A 17,270-nucleotide genomic window follows, 5' to 3' on the forward strand; every position below is an offset into this window, starting at 1 on the left:
GGGGCAAGGTAGAAATCGATTTAGAGTGAGGTAAACAGCCTTCAAGTGTCCTAGCACTTTACTCCTGAGCTCAGAAATATGTTGCCTCCAAGTGAGGTGCGTGTCTAAGGTCAGCCCGAGGTATTTTACAGTGCAAGACCTTTCGGTGATGCCTACCGCCCTTCTGCATTTTACGAGGCGACGATGGTTGTGACATAAGGAAAAATTGGTGTTTCTATTATCTTAAAACCTCACGTTAGTTTACATGCTGTTTTCTATGCCAGCCACACGAAGAGAATGACTGATCAAATCACCTTTCTTCTCCTACTAGAATTGCAAACAGCTACGTCCACAGTGAGCGCAATCGTACATGCTTGCGTTACCGACCTCGTTTACAGAGGTGAGAAATGTGTTAAGTGGCTACCTCATTTCTGCTCCTCCACAAGGAAACGTCAGAGCATACTTTACAGAACAGCTGTGGACGCTAGAGGATAGACTCCGAATGCCGACAACTACGAGAGAAAGCGACGACCTTCTGCCAATTATATAGATGTTTTTGTCCCATCTGGTATGGTCTACCGGACGACCTTTCGCTAGTTCCGTGGAGGTTTTTGCGTCACCTGTCACATTCCTACTTTCCCAGTTACCATATCGCTGCTGTATTGCTGTCTTCTATTTCATTCTCGACGAAGGGGGTTGTTAGACAAGGAGCACCAGCTGGAATTGGGGAAGGACATCGATCGTGCCTTCTCTACGGAAACACGTTAGCTTTCTCCTTCAGTGATCTAGGAAAATCACAAAAAGCCGAGATCAAGGTGGTCATCCTCCGAAGTACGAATCCAGTCTTAGCACAGCGGTAGCTCGTTCAATAATCTGTACTAATAAGCAGACAACCTGCGGCTTACCACTTTAAAGCGTTCGAAACTGGATTTACTCGAAAGTGGCGTTGGATATTGGCAGAGAAATGACTGAGCGACGTGCTATATAGAGCATTACATGGGCGGCAAAGTAGGTTTACGAAGTAATGAAGAGGTGTTAACTAAATCTATAAACCAAAGGAAGGAAGATTAGATAGCCGGCCGCTGTGACCGAGCGGTTCTAGGCGCTTCAGTCCGCAACCGCGCTGCAACTGCGGTCGCAGGTTCGAATCCTTTCTCGGGCATGGATGTGTGTGATGTCCTTAGGTTAGTTAGGTTTAAGTAGTTCTAAGTGTAGGGGACTGACGACCTCAGATGTTAAGACCCATAGTGCTTAGAGCCATTTGAAGATTAGATATTAGCGTCCCATCGACATCACAATCATTAGAAACGGAGCACAAGCTCGAATTACGAAACGAGGGGAAGGAAAACGACCATGCCCTTTTCAGACGTTCCATCGCAACATTTCCGGGAGGGATGCAGGGAAGTCACTGAAAACCTAATGGCCGCCCGTGGCTTTGAACCGTCGTTCTCCGGAATGCGATCTACAAACTGAATTAGGTCAGCTTTTGACTGTGACTGACGAACTGTGCAATATTACCTGTACATTGAGAAACAGAGATGGACTGATCATATCCAAAAGAGATTAGATCTGTCAGGTCAGGAGCCATACTGAAAAAACTAACCTAATAATATTTCTAAAAAATGTAAAATTGAAATGGAAAATTGCAGTAAGATGTATACAAAAGAAACCGTGCTTATGGCTTTCCAAACAAAACTCTGAACATTTTCTTGCATGTTAAAAGGGGAATCTCATGCGATAGTTAAAACATGTTTGTTTTAAGCGAATGCACTGGAAACTAACACTATCTGTGGGATAATTTATCATTGTAAACCTATTGGAATAGCAGGCATCGAAGGGGATAACTCGCTCGAATGAGAACTGGAAAGAAGAAAAACCCAGACTGAAGTGAAACACGAGAGATTTATTGCTAGAAACTATCGCTGCTTGTATTCATTACACTGAGGTGACAAGAGTCACGGGATAGCGATATGCACAATGCAGATGGCGGTAGTGTCGCGTACAAAAGATATGAAAGGCTAGTAACTTGGCGGAGCTGTCATTTGTACTCAGGTGATTCTTGTGAAAATTTTTCCGACTCGATTATGGCCACACGATGGGAATTAACAGACTTTGGAGCTTTGAATGGTAGTTGGAGCTAGACGCATGGGACATTCCATTGCTGAAATCGTTAGGGATTTCAATATTCCACAGTCAATAGCGTCAAGAGTGTGTCGAGGATTACAAATTTCAGGCGTTACCTCACACCACAAAGATCGCAGTGAACGACGGTCTTCACTTAACGATCAATGGCGTTTGCGAAGCGGTGTCAGTGCTGACAGACAAGCAATACAGTGTGACATAGCCGCAGAAGTCAATGTGGAACGTACGACGAAAGTATCCGTCAGGAGAGTGAGGCGAAATCTGGCATTAGTGGGTTATGGCAGCAGACGACAGACTCGAGTGCTGTTGCCAACAGCAGGACATCGCTAGCAGCCGCTCCCCTGTGCTCGTCATAACATCGTTTGGACCCTAGACGACTGAAAAACTGTGGCCTGATGTGACGAATCCCGATTTCAGTTGATAAGAACTGATAGTAGGTTCAAGTGTGGCGCAGACCCCAGAAAGCCATGGAGCCAAGTTGTCAACACTGCACTGTGCAACCTGGTGATGGCTCCATAATGGTGTGGGCCATGTTTACATGGAATGGACTGCGTCCTCTGGATGTTCGGCTATTTCGAGATCATTTGCAGCCATTCATGGACCTTGTGTTCTCATACAATGATGGAGGTTTTATGGATGACAACGCGCCATGTCGCCAGACCACAATTGTTTTCGATTTGTTTGAGGAAGACTCTGGACATTTCGAGCGGATGGTTTGGCCACCCAGATCGCCCGACATGAATCCCATGGAACATTTATGGGACATAACCGAGAGGTCAGTTCGTGCGCAAAATCCTACAGCTCCAATACTTTCGCAATTATGGACGGCTATAAAGGCAGCAGGCTCAGTATTTCTGCAGAGGACTTCCGACCACTTGTTGAGTCCGTGACAGGTCGAGTTCCTACACTATGCCAGGCAAAAGGAGATCCGTCACGATATTAGAAGGTATCCCGTGACTTTTTGTCACATCAGCGTATTTCAGCACTGTGTACACTTAAATTAGTAACAGTTACTTTGCTGAGGTTCTGATATTGCGATATGCTTGAGTCGACTTGAGAAGACCACAGCCCGCATCTCGTGGTCGTGCGGTAGCGTTCTCGCTTCCCACGCCCGGGTTCCCGGGTTCGATTCCCGGCGGGGTCAGGGATTTTCTCTGCCTCGTGATGGCTGGGTGTTGTGTGCTGTCCTTAGGTTAGTTAGGTTTAAGTAGTTCTAAGTTCTAGGGGACTTATGACCACAGCCGTTGAGTCCCATAGTGCTCAGAGCCATTTGAACCATTTTGAAGACCACAGAATCTGTCTTCAATATCTACAAAAACGAAATTAGAGCAACAGGACTGAAAAATCGAGGTGGATAGATATGTGTTGAGAAGTGTGCAAGACACGTCACCATTTGTGTATGACCCATATGTCAGAGGAACAATAACGACGATGCTGAAGTGGAAAGTAAGGGAGACTTAGTGAACTTGTTGCACGGAGTATATAAAACGTAAACGTAAACACCTAGGCCTTTTCCGACTGGCCGACTGCTGGCTAGAAGACAGTACGATGAGAGATGTATGATCGTGGAACGTGTGATCAGCATTCGGCAATCCCTCTAGCCATTATTGTCAGTAGTTGAATCCCGATAGTGACGCTGCTTCTTTGTACTAGCTGCTCCTCATCTGACCTAATGAAGCTGAGTTGACCCTGTTCCAGATGTCCGTAGCACATATGAAATCGACCGAGGTACCGGGAATCGAACCCGGATCCGCCTCTGTAGCCGAATGGTTCATCGTTGCCTTTGGTGCCCATGGGATGGTGCAGCACGTAATGTGCGTCAAGGATAGACAAATTTAAGATGAAGGTAATGTAGATGAGGACAAAGGAGAAAAAATAATTGCTTAACTAAAAAATTTCAAGATACACAGCAGAAGAAGAAAAAGTTCTCCTACCTAGGATGCAACTTTGTATTGGTCAGCAGAGGCAAGAACGATATTTTTAGGAAATTTACGCAGTGGAAAACTTTTTCTGAACAAATTACTGTATCAAGTTTAGACATGGAAACAAACAAAAGATTAGAAAAGAGAGTAAGGCATTGTATGGAAATGAATAAGTGAGAAGAAACTGGAAACATTTGAAATATGGAGCTGCAGATAGATGTTAAAAATTTAATAGGCAAGTACGGTACGAAATGTAGAGGTACTGTAACGAAAAGGCGACAGAAAAGGGTTTCTGGACAATACCTAAGAAAGGACAAGTTACTAAAAACTTCCTGCTGTATCGAGGACTTGATAACAAGAGCCCTGGAAGGAGCAGAAAAAGCGCAATAAATTATGGCTCAAACGGCTCTGAGCACTATGGGACTTAACATCTATGGTCATCAGTCCCCTAGAACTTAGAACTACTTAAACCTAACTAACCTAAGGACATCACACAACACCCAGCCATCACGAGGCAGAGAAAATCCCTGACCCCGCCGGGAATCGAACCCGGGAACCCGGGCGTGGGAAGCGAGAACGCTCCCGCACGACCACGGGCTGCGGACGCAATAAATTATGAACAATGGTGGGTACATTGACTAGGCAGAGACAAAGCATACAGGGAAAAAGAGTCAGGTAACAAATCAGTAAGAAAATTAATGGTATGAAAAAAATATCCTAGAAATAATTTTTACATTCATTCAGTTGCAGCTCCAACCGGTTCCAGCAGTTACGTAAAGGGAAAGACGTACATGTAAACTACCTCCACAAAAAAAGCATATGATGGAATATATTGCTAAAAAGACTTACTACTGCACCACCTCGGTCTATTGCCGGTGTGAATTGAAAATGGCCGTGAGATGGCCATAGTTTACACGTGCCAGCCAGAAAACACAGATCTCGACTTTACCTCTGTATCTCGTTTGCGCAATGTGCGTCAACAGTACAGCGAACTAGTATATCACATAATATTGTTCGTTTTTTGGTGTTTCGAAACAGAAAACGTAACTTTCTGAACTGAAGCCTTGAGCATGTTGTGTTCTCGATTCCTACAGTTCATCGGCGCTCAGAGTAAAGGACAGAGGAAACCGGAATAGTGCCTTCTGTTGACATCGATGTCGTTAAAGACGGAGTACAGACATCAGATTGGACAAGACTGAAACATTAAATAGCCAGTGTTCTTGTCTGAGGAACAATTGTGGTATAAGCTTTAAATAATTTAGGTAAACCATGGGGAACCGAAGTCTGGGTGGCCGGATGGCAGTTCGGCCGCTGCACATTTCCTTTGTTCATTTATGATTCGAACTCGATGTTGTTTGAATGCGCAGTAAATTGAAACTTCCTGGCAGATTAAAACTGTGTGCCCGACCGAGACTCGAACTCGGGACCTTTGCCTTTCGCGGGCAAATGCTCTACCATCTGAGCTACCGAAGCACGACTCACGCCCGGTCTCACAGCTTTACTTCTGCCAGTATCTCGTCTCCTACCTTCCAAACTTTACAGAAGCTCTCCTGCGAACCTTGCAGGCTGTGGCTAAGCCATGTCTCCGCAGTATCCTTTCTTTCAGGAGTGCTAGTTCTGCAAGGTTCGCAGGAGAGCTTCTGTAAAGTTTGGAAGGTAGGAGACGAGATACTGGCAGAGGTAAAGCTGTGAGACCGGGCGTGAGTCGTGCTTCGGTAGCTCAGATGGTAGAGCACTTGCCCGCGAAAGGCAAAGGTCCCGAGTTCGAGTCTCGGTCGGGCACACAGTTTTAATCTGCCAGGTAGTTTCATATCAGCGCACACTCCGCTGCAGAGTGAAAATCTCATTCTCGCAGTAAATTGGTTCATCCCCGCACTAATCTGAACGACAGACAGATAGGGCGCCGTCTACCTACAGACTAATCGACTGCTCTGTGCCTTCGATATATAATTTGCTGTAGGTTGCTACTCCTGGCGCATCTGCATGCTCCGCAGATTATTACCGTTCAGGCGCCGTTGGATTTCACCACACAGAAGGAACCGGACAAAGATGCGCCAGATCATTACGATCACCTGCTTAAAAGCGTGTTGGCACCCTTTTGGTAAGCAGTGCAGCAGTGATCCTGCGTAGCATGGATTCGGCAGGTTGTTGGTAGGTCTCCGGTGGTATGAGGAACCAGACATCTACGCACAGGTCACGGAGTTCACAGGAGATGTTTCTAACATCTGCTGTATCAAAAGCATAATTTGAAACTACCAATAATTACAATGGTGGCTAATGTACAGTTGTTATTGTTGTTGTGCTCTTCAGTCGAGAGACTGGTTTCATGCAGCTCTCCATGCTACCCTATCCTGTGCAAGCTTCTTGATCTCCCAGAATCTACTGCAACCTACATCCTTCTGAATCTGCTTAGTGTATTCTTCTCTTGGTCTGCCTCTATGATTTTTACCCTCCACGCTGCCATCCAATACAAAACTGATGATCCCTTGATGCCTCAGAACATGTCCTACCAACCGATCCCTTCTTCTAGTGAAGTTGTGCGACAAATTTCTCTTCTCCGTAATTCTATTCAATAGCTCTTCATTAGTTATGTGATCTACCCATCTAATCTTCAGCATTCTTCAGTAGCACCACATTTCGAAAGCTTCTATTCTCTTCTTGTCCAAACTATTTAACGTCCACGTTTCACTACCATACATGGCTACACTCCATACAAATACTTTCAGAAACGACTTCCTGACACTTAAATCTATACTCGATGGGAACAAATTTTTCTTCTTCGGACACGCTTTCCCTCGCATTGCCAGTCTACATTTTATATCCTCTCCGACCATCATTAGTTATTTTCCTCCCAAAATAGGAAAACTCATCTACTACTTTAAGTGCCTTATTTCCTAATCTAAATCCCTCAGCATCACCCGACTTGAGTCGACTACATTCCATTACACTACACGCAGGTAGCTGGGATACATTCCGTCCCGGGGGGTAAGGGCTTGGCAACAGGAAGGGTAACCGGACACTCATTAAAATTAATCATGTCAAATCGTTTCATAACATGCCGAGCCTGCACAGATGCGGGACAAAGGACGGAGAAAAGAAGAAGTAGAAGAGGAAGAGGTCGGTATGTTCATCTAGTATTTGAGGATCAGAGTCTTTCAAACATCCAACGAACTTAAAATTTGAAATCTTTTCTAAACGTTTTCTCGCTTACAGCCCCACAAAATAATAAAAGAGAAACAGTTTATCAGTTACCAAATGCTCGTCGTTCACGAGGTAAAACTTCACTATCAAGCATGACGTTTTAATTTATTATTTCTTTACTACTAACTCTATTTGCTACCTACTTTGCAGACAGTTTTCATATGTATGACTGAAGGTACCTACAATTTAAATCACTGTAGGACACATAGTGAACAGGTGAATAACCCGAAACTAATAAAACCACGATAATTATGAGTTTGCGTCTTCAATCATCAAGGCTTTACGAACTTCACGTCAAATATTCAAAAGTCATTTGTAAAGTACAATGATGCGACAAAAGTCATGGGATACCTCCTAATATCATGTTGAACTCCTTTTACCCGGCGTAATGCAGTTACTCGACGTGGCATGGACTCAGCAAGTCGTCCGATGTGCCCTGCAGAAATATTGAGCCTTCCTGCTTCTATAGCCGTCGATAATTGCGAAAGTGTTGCCGGTGCAGGATTTTGTGCACGAAGTGACCTCTCGATTATGTCCCGCAAGTGTTCTGTGGTCTCATGTCGGGTGACCTGGGTGGCCAAACCATTCCCTCGAATTGTACACAATGTTCTTCAAACCAATGGCGAACAACTGTTGCCCAGTGACATGTCGCATTGTCATCCATGAAACTCCCATCGTCATTTGGGGACATTATGTCCATGAATGGCTACAAACGGTTTCCAGCCAAAGTCGGTTCAGTTGGACCGAGAGACCCAGTCCGTTCCATGGAAACAGCCCACATCCTTAAGGAAACACCATCAGCTTGCACGGTTTGCTTTGTGGAGTCTGCGCCGCACTCGTACCCTACCAAGAGCTCGTACCGACTGAAATTGGGACCCATCTGACCAGGTCACGGCTTTGCAGTCGTCTAGGGACCAACCGATCTGGCCATGAGCCCAGGGGAGGCGCTGTAGACGATGTCGTGCTGTTAGCACAGGCGCTGCTGCTGCCGTAGCCCATTAACGCCAAATTTCGCCGCGCTGTCCTAACGGATACGTTCGCCGTACGTCCCACATTGATTTCTGCAGTTTTTTTCAGGCAGTGTTGCTTGTCTGCCAGCACTGACAACTCTATTCAATCGCCACTACTCTCGGTCGTTAAGTGAAGGCCGTCTGCCACTGCACTGTCCGTGGTGAAACGTAATGCCTGAAATTTGGTGTTCTCGACACACTCTTGGCACTGCGGATCTCAGAATATTGAATTTCCTAAATATTTCCGAAACCAAATTTCCCATGCGTCTAACTCCAACAACCATTCCGCGTTCAAAGTCTGTTGGTGCCGTTGTGCGGGCATAATGACGTCAGAAACCTTTTAACATGAATCACCGTAGTATAAATGACAGCTCATCCAGTGCACTGCCCTTTTGTATACGCGTACGCGTTACTACCGTATATGTGCATGTCGCTAGCCCATGACACCAGTTTGTTGCACGATTCTCGAACATATTCTCAGTTCGAATATAATGAATTTACTTGAGACACAGAAGTTGCTGTCCATGCATCAGCACGGCTTTAGAATGCATCGCTCCTGCGAAACGCAACTCGCCCTTTTTTCACATGATATCTTGCGAACCATGGATGAAGGGTATCAGACGGATGCCATATTCCTTGACTTCCGGAAAACGTTTGACTCGGTGCCCCACTGCAGACTCCTAACTAAGGCACGAGTATATGGGATTGGTTCCCAAGTATGGGAGTGGCTCGAAGACTTCTTAAGTAATAGAACCCAGTACGTTGTCCTCGATGGTGAGTGTTCATCGGAGGTAAGGGTATCATCTGGAGTGCCCCAGGGAAGTGTGGTAGGTCTGCTGTTGTTTTCTATCTACATAAATGATCTTTTGGATAGGGTGGATAGCAATATGCGGCTGTTAGCTGATGATGCTGTGGTGTACGGGAAGGTGTCGTCGTTGAATGGCTGTAGGAGAACACAAGATGACTCGGACAGGATTTGTGATTGGTGTAAAGAATGGCAGCTAACTCTTAATATCGATAAATCTAAAGTAATGCAGATGAAAAGGAAAAAGAATCCTGTAAAGTTTGAATACCCCATTAGTAGTGTAGCGCTTGACACTGTCACGTGGATTAAATATTTGGGAGTAACACTGCAGAGCGATATGAAGTGGGACAAGCATGTAATGGCAGCTGTGGCGAAGGCAGATAGTCGTCTTCGGTTCATTGGTAGAATTTTGGGAAGATGTGGTTCATCTGTAAAGGAGACCGCTCATAAAACACTAATACGACCTATTCTTGAGTACTGCTCGAGCGTTTGGGATCCCTATCAGGTCGGATTGACGGAGGACATAGAAGCAATTCAGAGGCGGGCTGCTAGATTTGTTACTGGTAGGTTTGATCTTCATGCGAGTGTTACGCAAATGCTTCAGGAGTTTGGGTGGGAGTCTCTGGAGGAAAGGAGGCGTTCTTTTCGTGAATCGCTACTGAGGAAATTTAGAGATCCAGTGAGGCTGGCTGCACTACAATTTTACTGCCACCAACTTATATTTCGCGAAAACACCACAAAGATAATATAAGAGAGATTAGGGCTCATAGAGAGGCATATAGGCAGTCATTTTTCCCTCGTTGTTTGGGAGTGGAAAAGGGAGAGAAAATGCTAGTTGTGGTACGAGGTACCCTCCGCCACGCACCGTATGGTGGATTGCGGAGTATGTATGTAGATGTAGATGCTGATGCTGTCTTAAGCATGGGAGTTCGATTCTTTGAAGAATAGGCTGTGGGGTCACTAATGAAGTGAGAAAAGCTGTGGTTGTTCGCTGCGAGAAGCTGGTAGAGGAGAGGGGGATTGATACGAATTAAAAGTCTCCCAAGGGAGGGGGAGGGGGCGGGGGGGGGGCTCATGGACATGTTTATCCGGCTAGCCACAAGGCGATCATGCGAGGCACAGGTATGTACGGCAAAGGAGTGGAACATGTTGTCCGCGAAAGACTTGAACAATGGGGGTGACATAAGTTCCGTTTACTGTCCTTGGCAAAACGTCGCGCTGTCGCCGCGCTTATACTTCATCACGTTCAACATCTTGTGCAAGAAACAACTGAATGCTGAAATCTTCATTACGAGAATAACCTCCACTGTCTATGACACTCAAACGTAAAGGTTTGTTGACTCTGTCTTCTTTCGCTCTATTATCTCCTTTGGTGTCATATTTTGGGGCAGCTGTGTGCAGTCACCAAAAATATTCTTATCCCAGAAAGAGGGGTCAGGTAGATCGGCGATGTCAGTTCGCGAAATTCGCATTGGCTGTTGTTTACTTGTCTCGTAATTGAAGCTCTTCCATCCCTGCACATGCTTAACGGTTTTTTAATCATTGTACAGAAAGGTGTGCACTGTGCAGAAGGTTTCATTTTTAACAGGCTTCCAGAAGAACTGAAGGAACTGAATGATGAACTCCCAAGTCTTCAAATCTACTTTATGCTAAAGGTTATTGATTTTACAAAGGAGTAAGCTGGGTCCCAAATCTAATCATCAGTTTGCAGTTAAGCGCAAGACGTAACATTCATATTTATTTTTAAAATTATCAATTTCAAGGGTTTAGTGCCTCAATCTGTAAAAATGGAGCCTTTACAGAAACGCTTTGTTGTCTGTCTCTCTCTCTCTCTCTCTCTCTCTCTCTCTCTCTCTCTCTCTCTCTCTCTCTCTGTGTGTGTGTGTGTGTGTGTGTGTGTGTGTGTGTGTGTGTGTCCGACTGTCTGTTTTTCCCTCAGGAATAAGCAGACGTACCAAGTTTAAATCTGTATCACATATTATGGTCTATGGTCCCTTAGCGATGTAAAAATGTTAAGTTACTAAGTCAGTTCAATCGAAAGATATGGCCACTTATGTCACGTATTTTGAAACTAGAAAACTAACTCATCAAAAGCTACAGGCTGCTCCCTGTTGAGCTAAATCGTCAAATTTGGCACGAATATAAGTTTCGCAGTACAAGTAAAGGAAAAAATCCGAAAATCTTTTAATCTGTAATTATATAACCTGAAAAATTACATTTTGTCGTTTTTTTATTCCTCTGTCTGTTAAGACCGTTTTTATGTGAAAAAGTTTTGCGTATCAAAATATGATTTGCGTCACGTACTAACTTCTGTGCTCCCTTGCCAGCGTGAAAATTTTAAGCTTCTAAGTCACTGAAATCAAAGCTTACGGCTATTTAAGTCACGTATTTTGATACTCGGAAACCCACTAATCAAAAGCTGTAGTGTGATTCCTGTTGACTTAGAATCATAACATTTGGCAAGAAGAAAGGTTCCACAGTACAAGTAAAGGGAAAAATCCTAAATCGATCATTTGAAATTATATCACACGAAAAAAATATTTCTTTTGTCATCTCTTATCCGACTTCAAACTTGAAAGTAAAACAGTCTCGAAAGTTTTGGAATACCTGGGACCATTATCTTGCTAGTATCAACGTGTATAAGGGCCAAAAATCGACAATATTCTCGATTCCCAGAATGGATAAACTTTGCATATACATAATTTTGTAAGGAACCTGCAGTGCGCGATTCCCTAGTGTCTGACCAATATTTTCTTTTAAAACTGAAAGCTGCTTCCATTCACTCCATTTTCGGTAGTATCTGACTTCAAGATTATTGTTAAACTTTTGAAACCAGTCATGGCGTTTAAATATATGGGGACAATAATAACAAGTGACTGAAATCGAACACGTGTGGAAGGTGCACGGAAGATATAGGTTTGTCGGAAGCGTGCTGGCTAAGTAAGTGAAACTCACTGACAAAGGAAACACCGCACTTACCCTAGACAGACACTGCTGCAGCCTTCGCAGCCGTTGTCAAGTGTGTGTGTCACCAGACTTCGAATTTAGAAAAGCGTTACTAGGGATCTGTGGGCTGAGTACATTCGATACGAAAATGCAACATAGATGCCCAGAGGAAGTAAATGAGAATATGCGCAAGGAAGATGGAGTCGCTACTGCGAAACTCCGTTGCAGATTCAGAGAACTCTTATTCGATGAAAAACATCGCGACAGTTCTGCTGCCTCCATCGTGTTTCATGCTTGGGAACCGTAATAATTAAATAAGAGATACTAGAGAGCGTACAGAGAAGCATAGAGAATCGTTTTTCCGTCACTCCAGCCACGAGTGAAATGGGGCATAAAATAGCTAATTTCGGTAGGAACTACCGTCTGGCATGCACTGAACAGTGGACAGTGGAGCGCAAGATAAAGGAAGGTGTTTCCGTGACACTGATAATTTCGTGATTTTTTTAAGCCACTGTAACGTGCGACTACGCCCGTTGCAGGTTAGCGTACGACCACGGCTTGTAGCTACTTGGGACATCAATACCGGCAGCACGAGATATTTTTGACCTAGCTGACGTGTCGTTCGCTGTAAGATTTAATGACTGTAAAAATATGTGCTCTATTTATAAATATTTGAGACAATCAGTCAAGGTAAGAGTAAAAACAACGTATCATTTTCTTAGCCAAGAATATTGCTAATTCATTATGGATCGCGCTTAGTTTTGTTGTTTTCGTGACAAAGGGTGGTGCTTAACTTTTGGAAGGAAATTCTTAGCTTAGAGTTTGTAAAGATAAAGATTACACGCAGCCCACAGTTATGCGCTATAGCTCATATTCTTTGAACTTTATGAAAACAGTGTACTTAGTAAAATTGATTGGCTTCACGTTCGTTGATGTAAATATTTTTTCGTTTCAGCATATCACGAAGTTACCTATCTCAAAATACTTTCTTCGTATTTCAGATCAGAATATACTAAAAGAAAACACAAAATATAGAAAATATCAGAGAAGTGTTGACTAGCGTGTCTGTGTAAATTTTTACCACCGATCATATAGTAGGGCAAAGGAAGGTATCTTCATGGTAAAGGTAATTTCGTGACATTTTTTGTTAACTCCTTACGGCCACACCTGTTGGAGGGGCAATGGACCACTTTGGGTTGCAGACTTGTGGAACATCGTTGTTTGCAGATATTGTTGACTCAGCCGCACTCTACTCATTATGTTACAACTATCACAGAGATTTGGAGATTTGTGGTAAGTCCTGTGGGACCAAACTGCTGAGGCCATCGGTCCCTAAGCTTACACACTATTTAATCCAACTTAAACTAACTTACGCTAAGGGAAATACACACACCCATGCCCAAAGGGGGGGGGGGGGGTGAGCCACGCGAACCGTGACAAGTCGCCCAAGACCGCGCGGCAACCCCCCGCGCAAAACAATCACAAAATTACCTTACACCTATCACGAAATTACCTACCCACGTCATGAAATGACCCACTAATGTTTGTGGTACTTAATCACCATTTAAAATTCGACTTGTACTTGTCATATAAAAATTGATATTTGTAGTTGGTCCTGTTAATATGATGTGTACAACAGGATGAAATGCTTCCATGCTAGGGAGCGAAAAAAAGTTGTAAATGTAAATCTATCGCGAATATACAATTCTTTACCTTAAATGTACCTTTAGATTACACACTCGGTGTTGGTTTTCCAGTGGTGATCAACTTACCGATCCACTGTTAATAAAACAGCGATTAGAACTCTGAGTTCTTACCATATTAGTTGGTTACAAATTCTTTACCCAACATACCCAATATACCATTATTGGTTTACATGTTTCTAGCCCGGCATCCTCTATACACTCTAAGCAGTTAATAATATGAATGTAAAAACACCATACATATTAGTCATCGTTTGATACTGAAGCTCTAGCAGCAGCTGTGTTTGCGGATTAAATTTTGGGAATTCAGGTCTGCAGACAACAGTTATTTATAAACGTCCAAACATCTTTCAGCACCTTTGATCTATCATCAGTGGGTATTTGTATCCAATTCTGTAAAATTCAAACATGTTTAAATAGAAATTATTCTAAAGAAATTAGGCCTTAAAGCAGTTTATCTCTGTCGTGAGTGTTACCTTATTTTCTATATCGTTGGGTTCTATGTGACCCTCTTTACAGTGTTGTATACCAGTAGCTTGTCATCTGCAACTAAATGATGTTATTGTGAGTTTGGCCTGAAAGTAATCAAACTACTACATCTATAAATGTAATTTCTCTTTTTTCGCTACTGTATTTTGCGATAACTTGAGATGACTCACGAGTGGAGTTCCTCAAAAGTTTGCCAGCAAGACTCACAATAACATCATTTAGTTGCTAAGGACACGATACGTGTGTAAAATAATGGAAAGAGGGTTCTACAAAACCTAACAATGTAGAATAGAAGGTGGTAATCACAACAAACATAAACTGCTTTTAGGCTTAATTTCGTTAGAATAATTAATTCTCAAAAAATGTCTGCATTTTACAGAACTGAATACAAGTGACAGCACAAACATTCTAAAACATGTTTGGGAACGTATTAACAACAGTTGTTTGAATAATATGCAGATGTGAATGACCATAACCATATACAGGGTGGTGAGAAACAGTCTGAAAGTTTGTAAGGATTTTGCAGGGATAACTTAAGAAAGAAATCCGATACGTTCCGCCATTTCCGAGTTCATTAACATAGAAGTTAGACATCAGGCCGTTGCTCCTGAAAATTCAGGCGGCCCGCCACAGACGGTGGTGTCACCAAACGTGTTCTTCGTTTGGTTTCCTAAAACCGAACAAGAGAGCGATACAAAAGTTGGGCATGGGACGTGTTATTTGTTTGGTTTCCCAAAATCGAACCAGAGAGCCATACAGAAATTGGACAGCCAAATGCTGAGCAGCCTTGTGCACTATCATCCACAATACTATGAGAAGAACTGACACTAACTATATCTTGCGGGCCGCATGAATTTGCGCAAGCAACTGCCTGATTGGTTAACTAAAATAGTAATTAACTCGGAAACGACGCAGCGCATCGAATTTTTTTCGTAACAATAATTTCTTAACACATCCCGCCGCCGCGCGGCTTCCCCGTCGGAGGTTCGAATCCTCCCTCGGGCATGGGTGTGTGTGTCGTCCTTAGCGTAAGTTAGATTAAGTAGTGTGTAAGCTTAGTGACTGAGGACCTCAGCAGCTTGGTCTCATAAGACCTTACCAAATACAACCTGCCGCGGAACACCCTTACAAGCATTTCAGACTGTTTCTGGCCTCCCTATATTTTGCGCAATGACTGAAGTATACGAGTGCAGAGAGAGATGAAGAGCTCAACTGAAAGATCTTTTGCAGCAGACTAGTGGACACCGATCCACTGATAACTAAACCCCATATGACAAAGTAAACAAAGGACAAAAAGACATAATCAGCCTAATCCTGCCGCTTTCGCATTGGTCACTATCTGAAGGTCTGTCGTTGCGTGAACTAGTAAAATGCCCATTTTCCTATTGCTGTCCAAATGCCTCGCGGTCCCATCAGTAACTTTTGACATAAGCCTTCCTTTGGGATTGAAATGTCGACAAGGCACTCGGAATTCTGGACACAGGTATCGTGTTGTGGGGAAAGACGCATGTGCTAGTAATCCATCCTCAACTCACGCGCATCCATAAGCTGCCATGGCGGTCGGCGAGGTCTCGAGTGTGCAGATGTCGAGGTGGACGGTCGCAGCTCTGAGTCTGGACTGAGAGTGCCCGGGCCGCCGGCTCTTCATCCTGAAGACAACCGGCCGCCGGTGAAAGTGGAGGCCCCCACTCCGCTGCCCCTCAGCCAGCGGTCTTCCTGAGTCACTGGCTTGGCCTCAAGGTCGTCCACACTGCTACAGCCGCCGCCACTCGTGTCTGCCAGCACACACGCAACCCTATTATCGCAGTTGTTCGTGTACAGATTGCGATGCACTTTGCTGGTGGCAAGTCTCTATTGCACCAGGGATGAGCCAGCCCCTTTCCTCGAAATTACTCGGATGTCGAACCTCACAGTGCATAGACCCCGCTGGGAAGTGGAGGAAACTAAGTCAACTTGGTACTTTTAAATAGGACAACTTTTTTATTTTATTTTGCTTGTTTTTAGACAGAACCCTTTTCAACAGATTCAGTTATTCACATAGAGAAGCAAACGGAATATTGGTTCGACTTCGTTACTACACTCCTGGAAATGGAAAATAGAACACATTGACACCGGTGTGTCAGACCCACCATACTTGCTCCGGACACTGCGAGAGGGCTGTACAAGCAATGATCACACGCACGGCACAGCGGACACACCAGGAACCGCGGTGTTGGCCGTCGAATGGCGCTAGCTGCGCAGCATTTGTGCACCGCCGCCGTCAGTGTCAGCCAGTTTGCCGTGGCATGCGGAGCTCCATCGCAGTCTTTAACACTGGTAGCATGCCGCGACAGCGTGGACGTGAACCGTATGTGCAGGTGACGGACTTTGAGCGAGGGCGTATAGTGGGCATGCGGGAGGCCGGGTGGACGTACCGCCGAATTGCTCAACACGTGGGGCGTGAGGTCTCCACAGTACATCGATGTTGTCGCCAGTGGTCGGCGGAAGGTGCACGTGCCCGTCGACCTGGGACCGGACCGCAGCGACGCACGGATGCACGCCAAGACCGTAGGATCCTACGCAGTGCCGTAGGGAACCGCACCGCCACTTCCCAGCAAATTAGGGACACTGTTGCTCCTGGGGTATCGGCGAGGACCATTCGCAACCGTCTCCATGAAGCTGGGCTACGGTCCCGCACACCGTTAGGCCGTCTTCCGCTCACGCCCCAACATCGTGCAGCCCGCCTCCAGTGGTGTCGCGACAGGCGTGAATGGAGGGACGATTGGAGACGTGTCGTCTTCAGCGATGAGAGTCGCTTCTGCCTTGGTGCCAATGATGGTCGTATGCGTGTTTGGCGCCGTGAAGGTGAGCGCCACAATCAGGACTGCATACGACCGAGGCACACAGGGCCAACACCCGGCATCATGGTGTGGGGAGCGATCTCCTACACTGGCCGTACACCACTGGTGATCGTCGAGGGGACACTGAATAGTGCACGGTACATCCAAACCGTCATCCAACCCATCGTTCTACCATTCCTAGACCGGCAAGGGAACTTGCTGTTCCAACAGGACAATGCACGTCCGCATGTATC

The 17,270-nt window shown here is 44.8% G+C and overlaps 2 protein-coding genes across 2 annotated transcripts in view; one reads left to right on the top strand and one right to left on the bottom strand.

Annotated features, from left to right (window-relative positions):
* LOC126100182 (superoxide dismutase [Cu-Zn]-like) overlaps nucleotides 1-15,826 on the bottom strand; it is a 138,644-nt gene extending 122,818 nt beyond the window's left edge. The window contains exon 1 of the mRNA XM_049910742.1: nucleotides 15,733-15,826. Within this exon, the coding sequence (XP_049766699.1) occupies nucleotides 15,733-15,752 (20 nt within the window). The 5' untranslated portion in view covers nucleotides 15,753-15,826. The remainder of the gene's footprint in view (nucleotides 1-15,732) is intronic.
* Nucleotides 1-17,270, top strand: part of LOC126101410 (uncharacterized) — a 667,375-nt gene that overhangs the window by 469,572 nt on the left and 180,533 nt on the right. The window lies entirely within an intron of this gene.

Source organism: Schistocerca cancellata, chromosome 9 (genome assembly GCF_023864275.1).
Source record: "Schistocerca cancellata isolate TAMUIC-IGC-003103 chromosome 9, iqSchCanc2.1, whole genome shotgun sequence".
In the NCBI taxonomy this organism is placed as follows: Eukaryota; Metazoa; Arthropoda; class Insecta; order Orthoptera; family Acrididae; genus Schistocerca; species Schistocerca cancellata.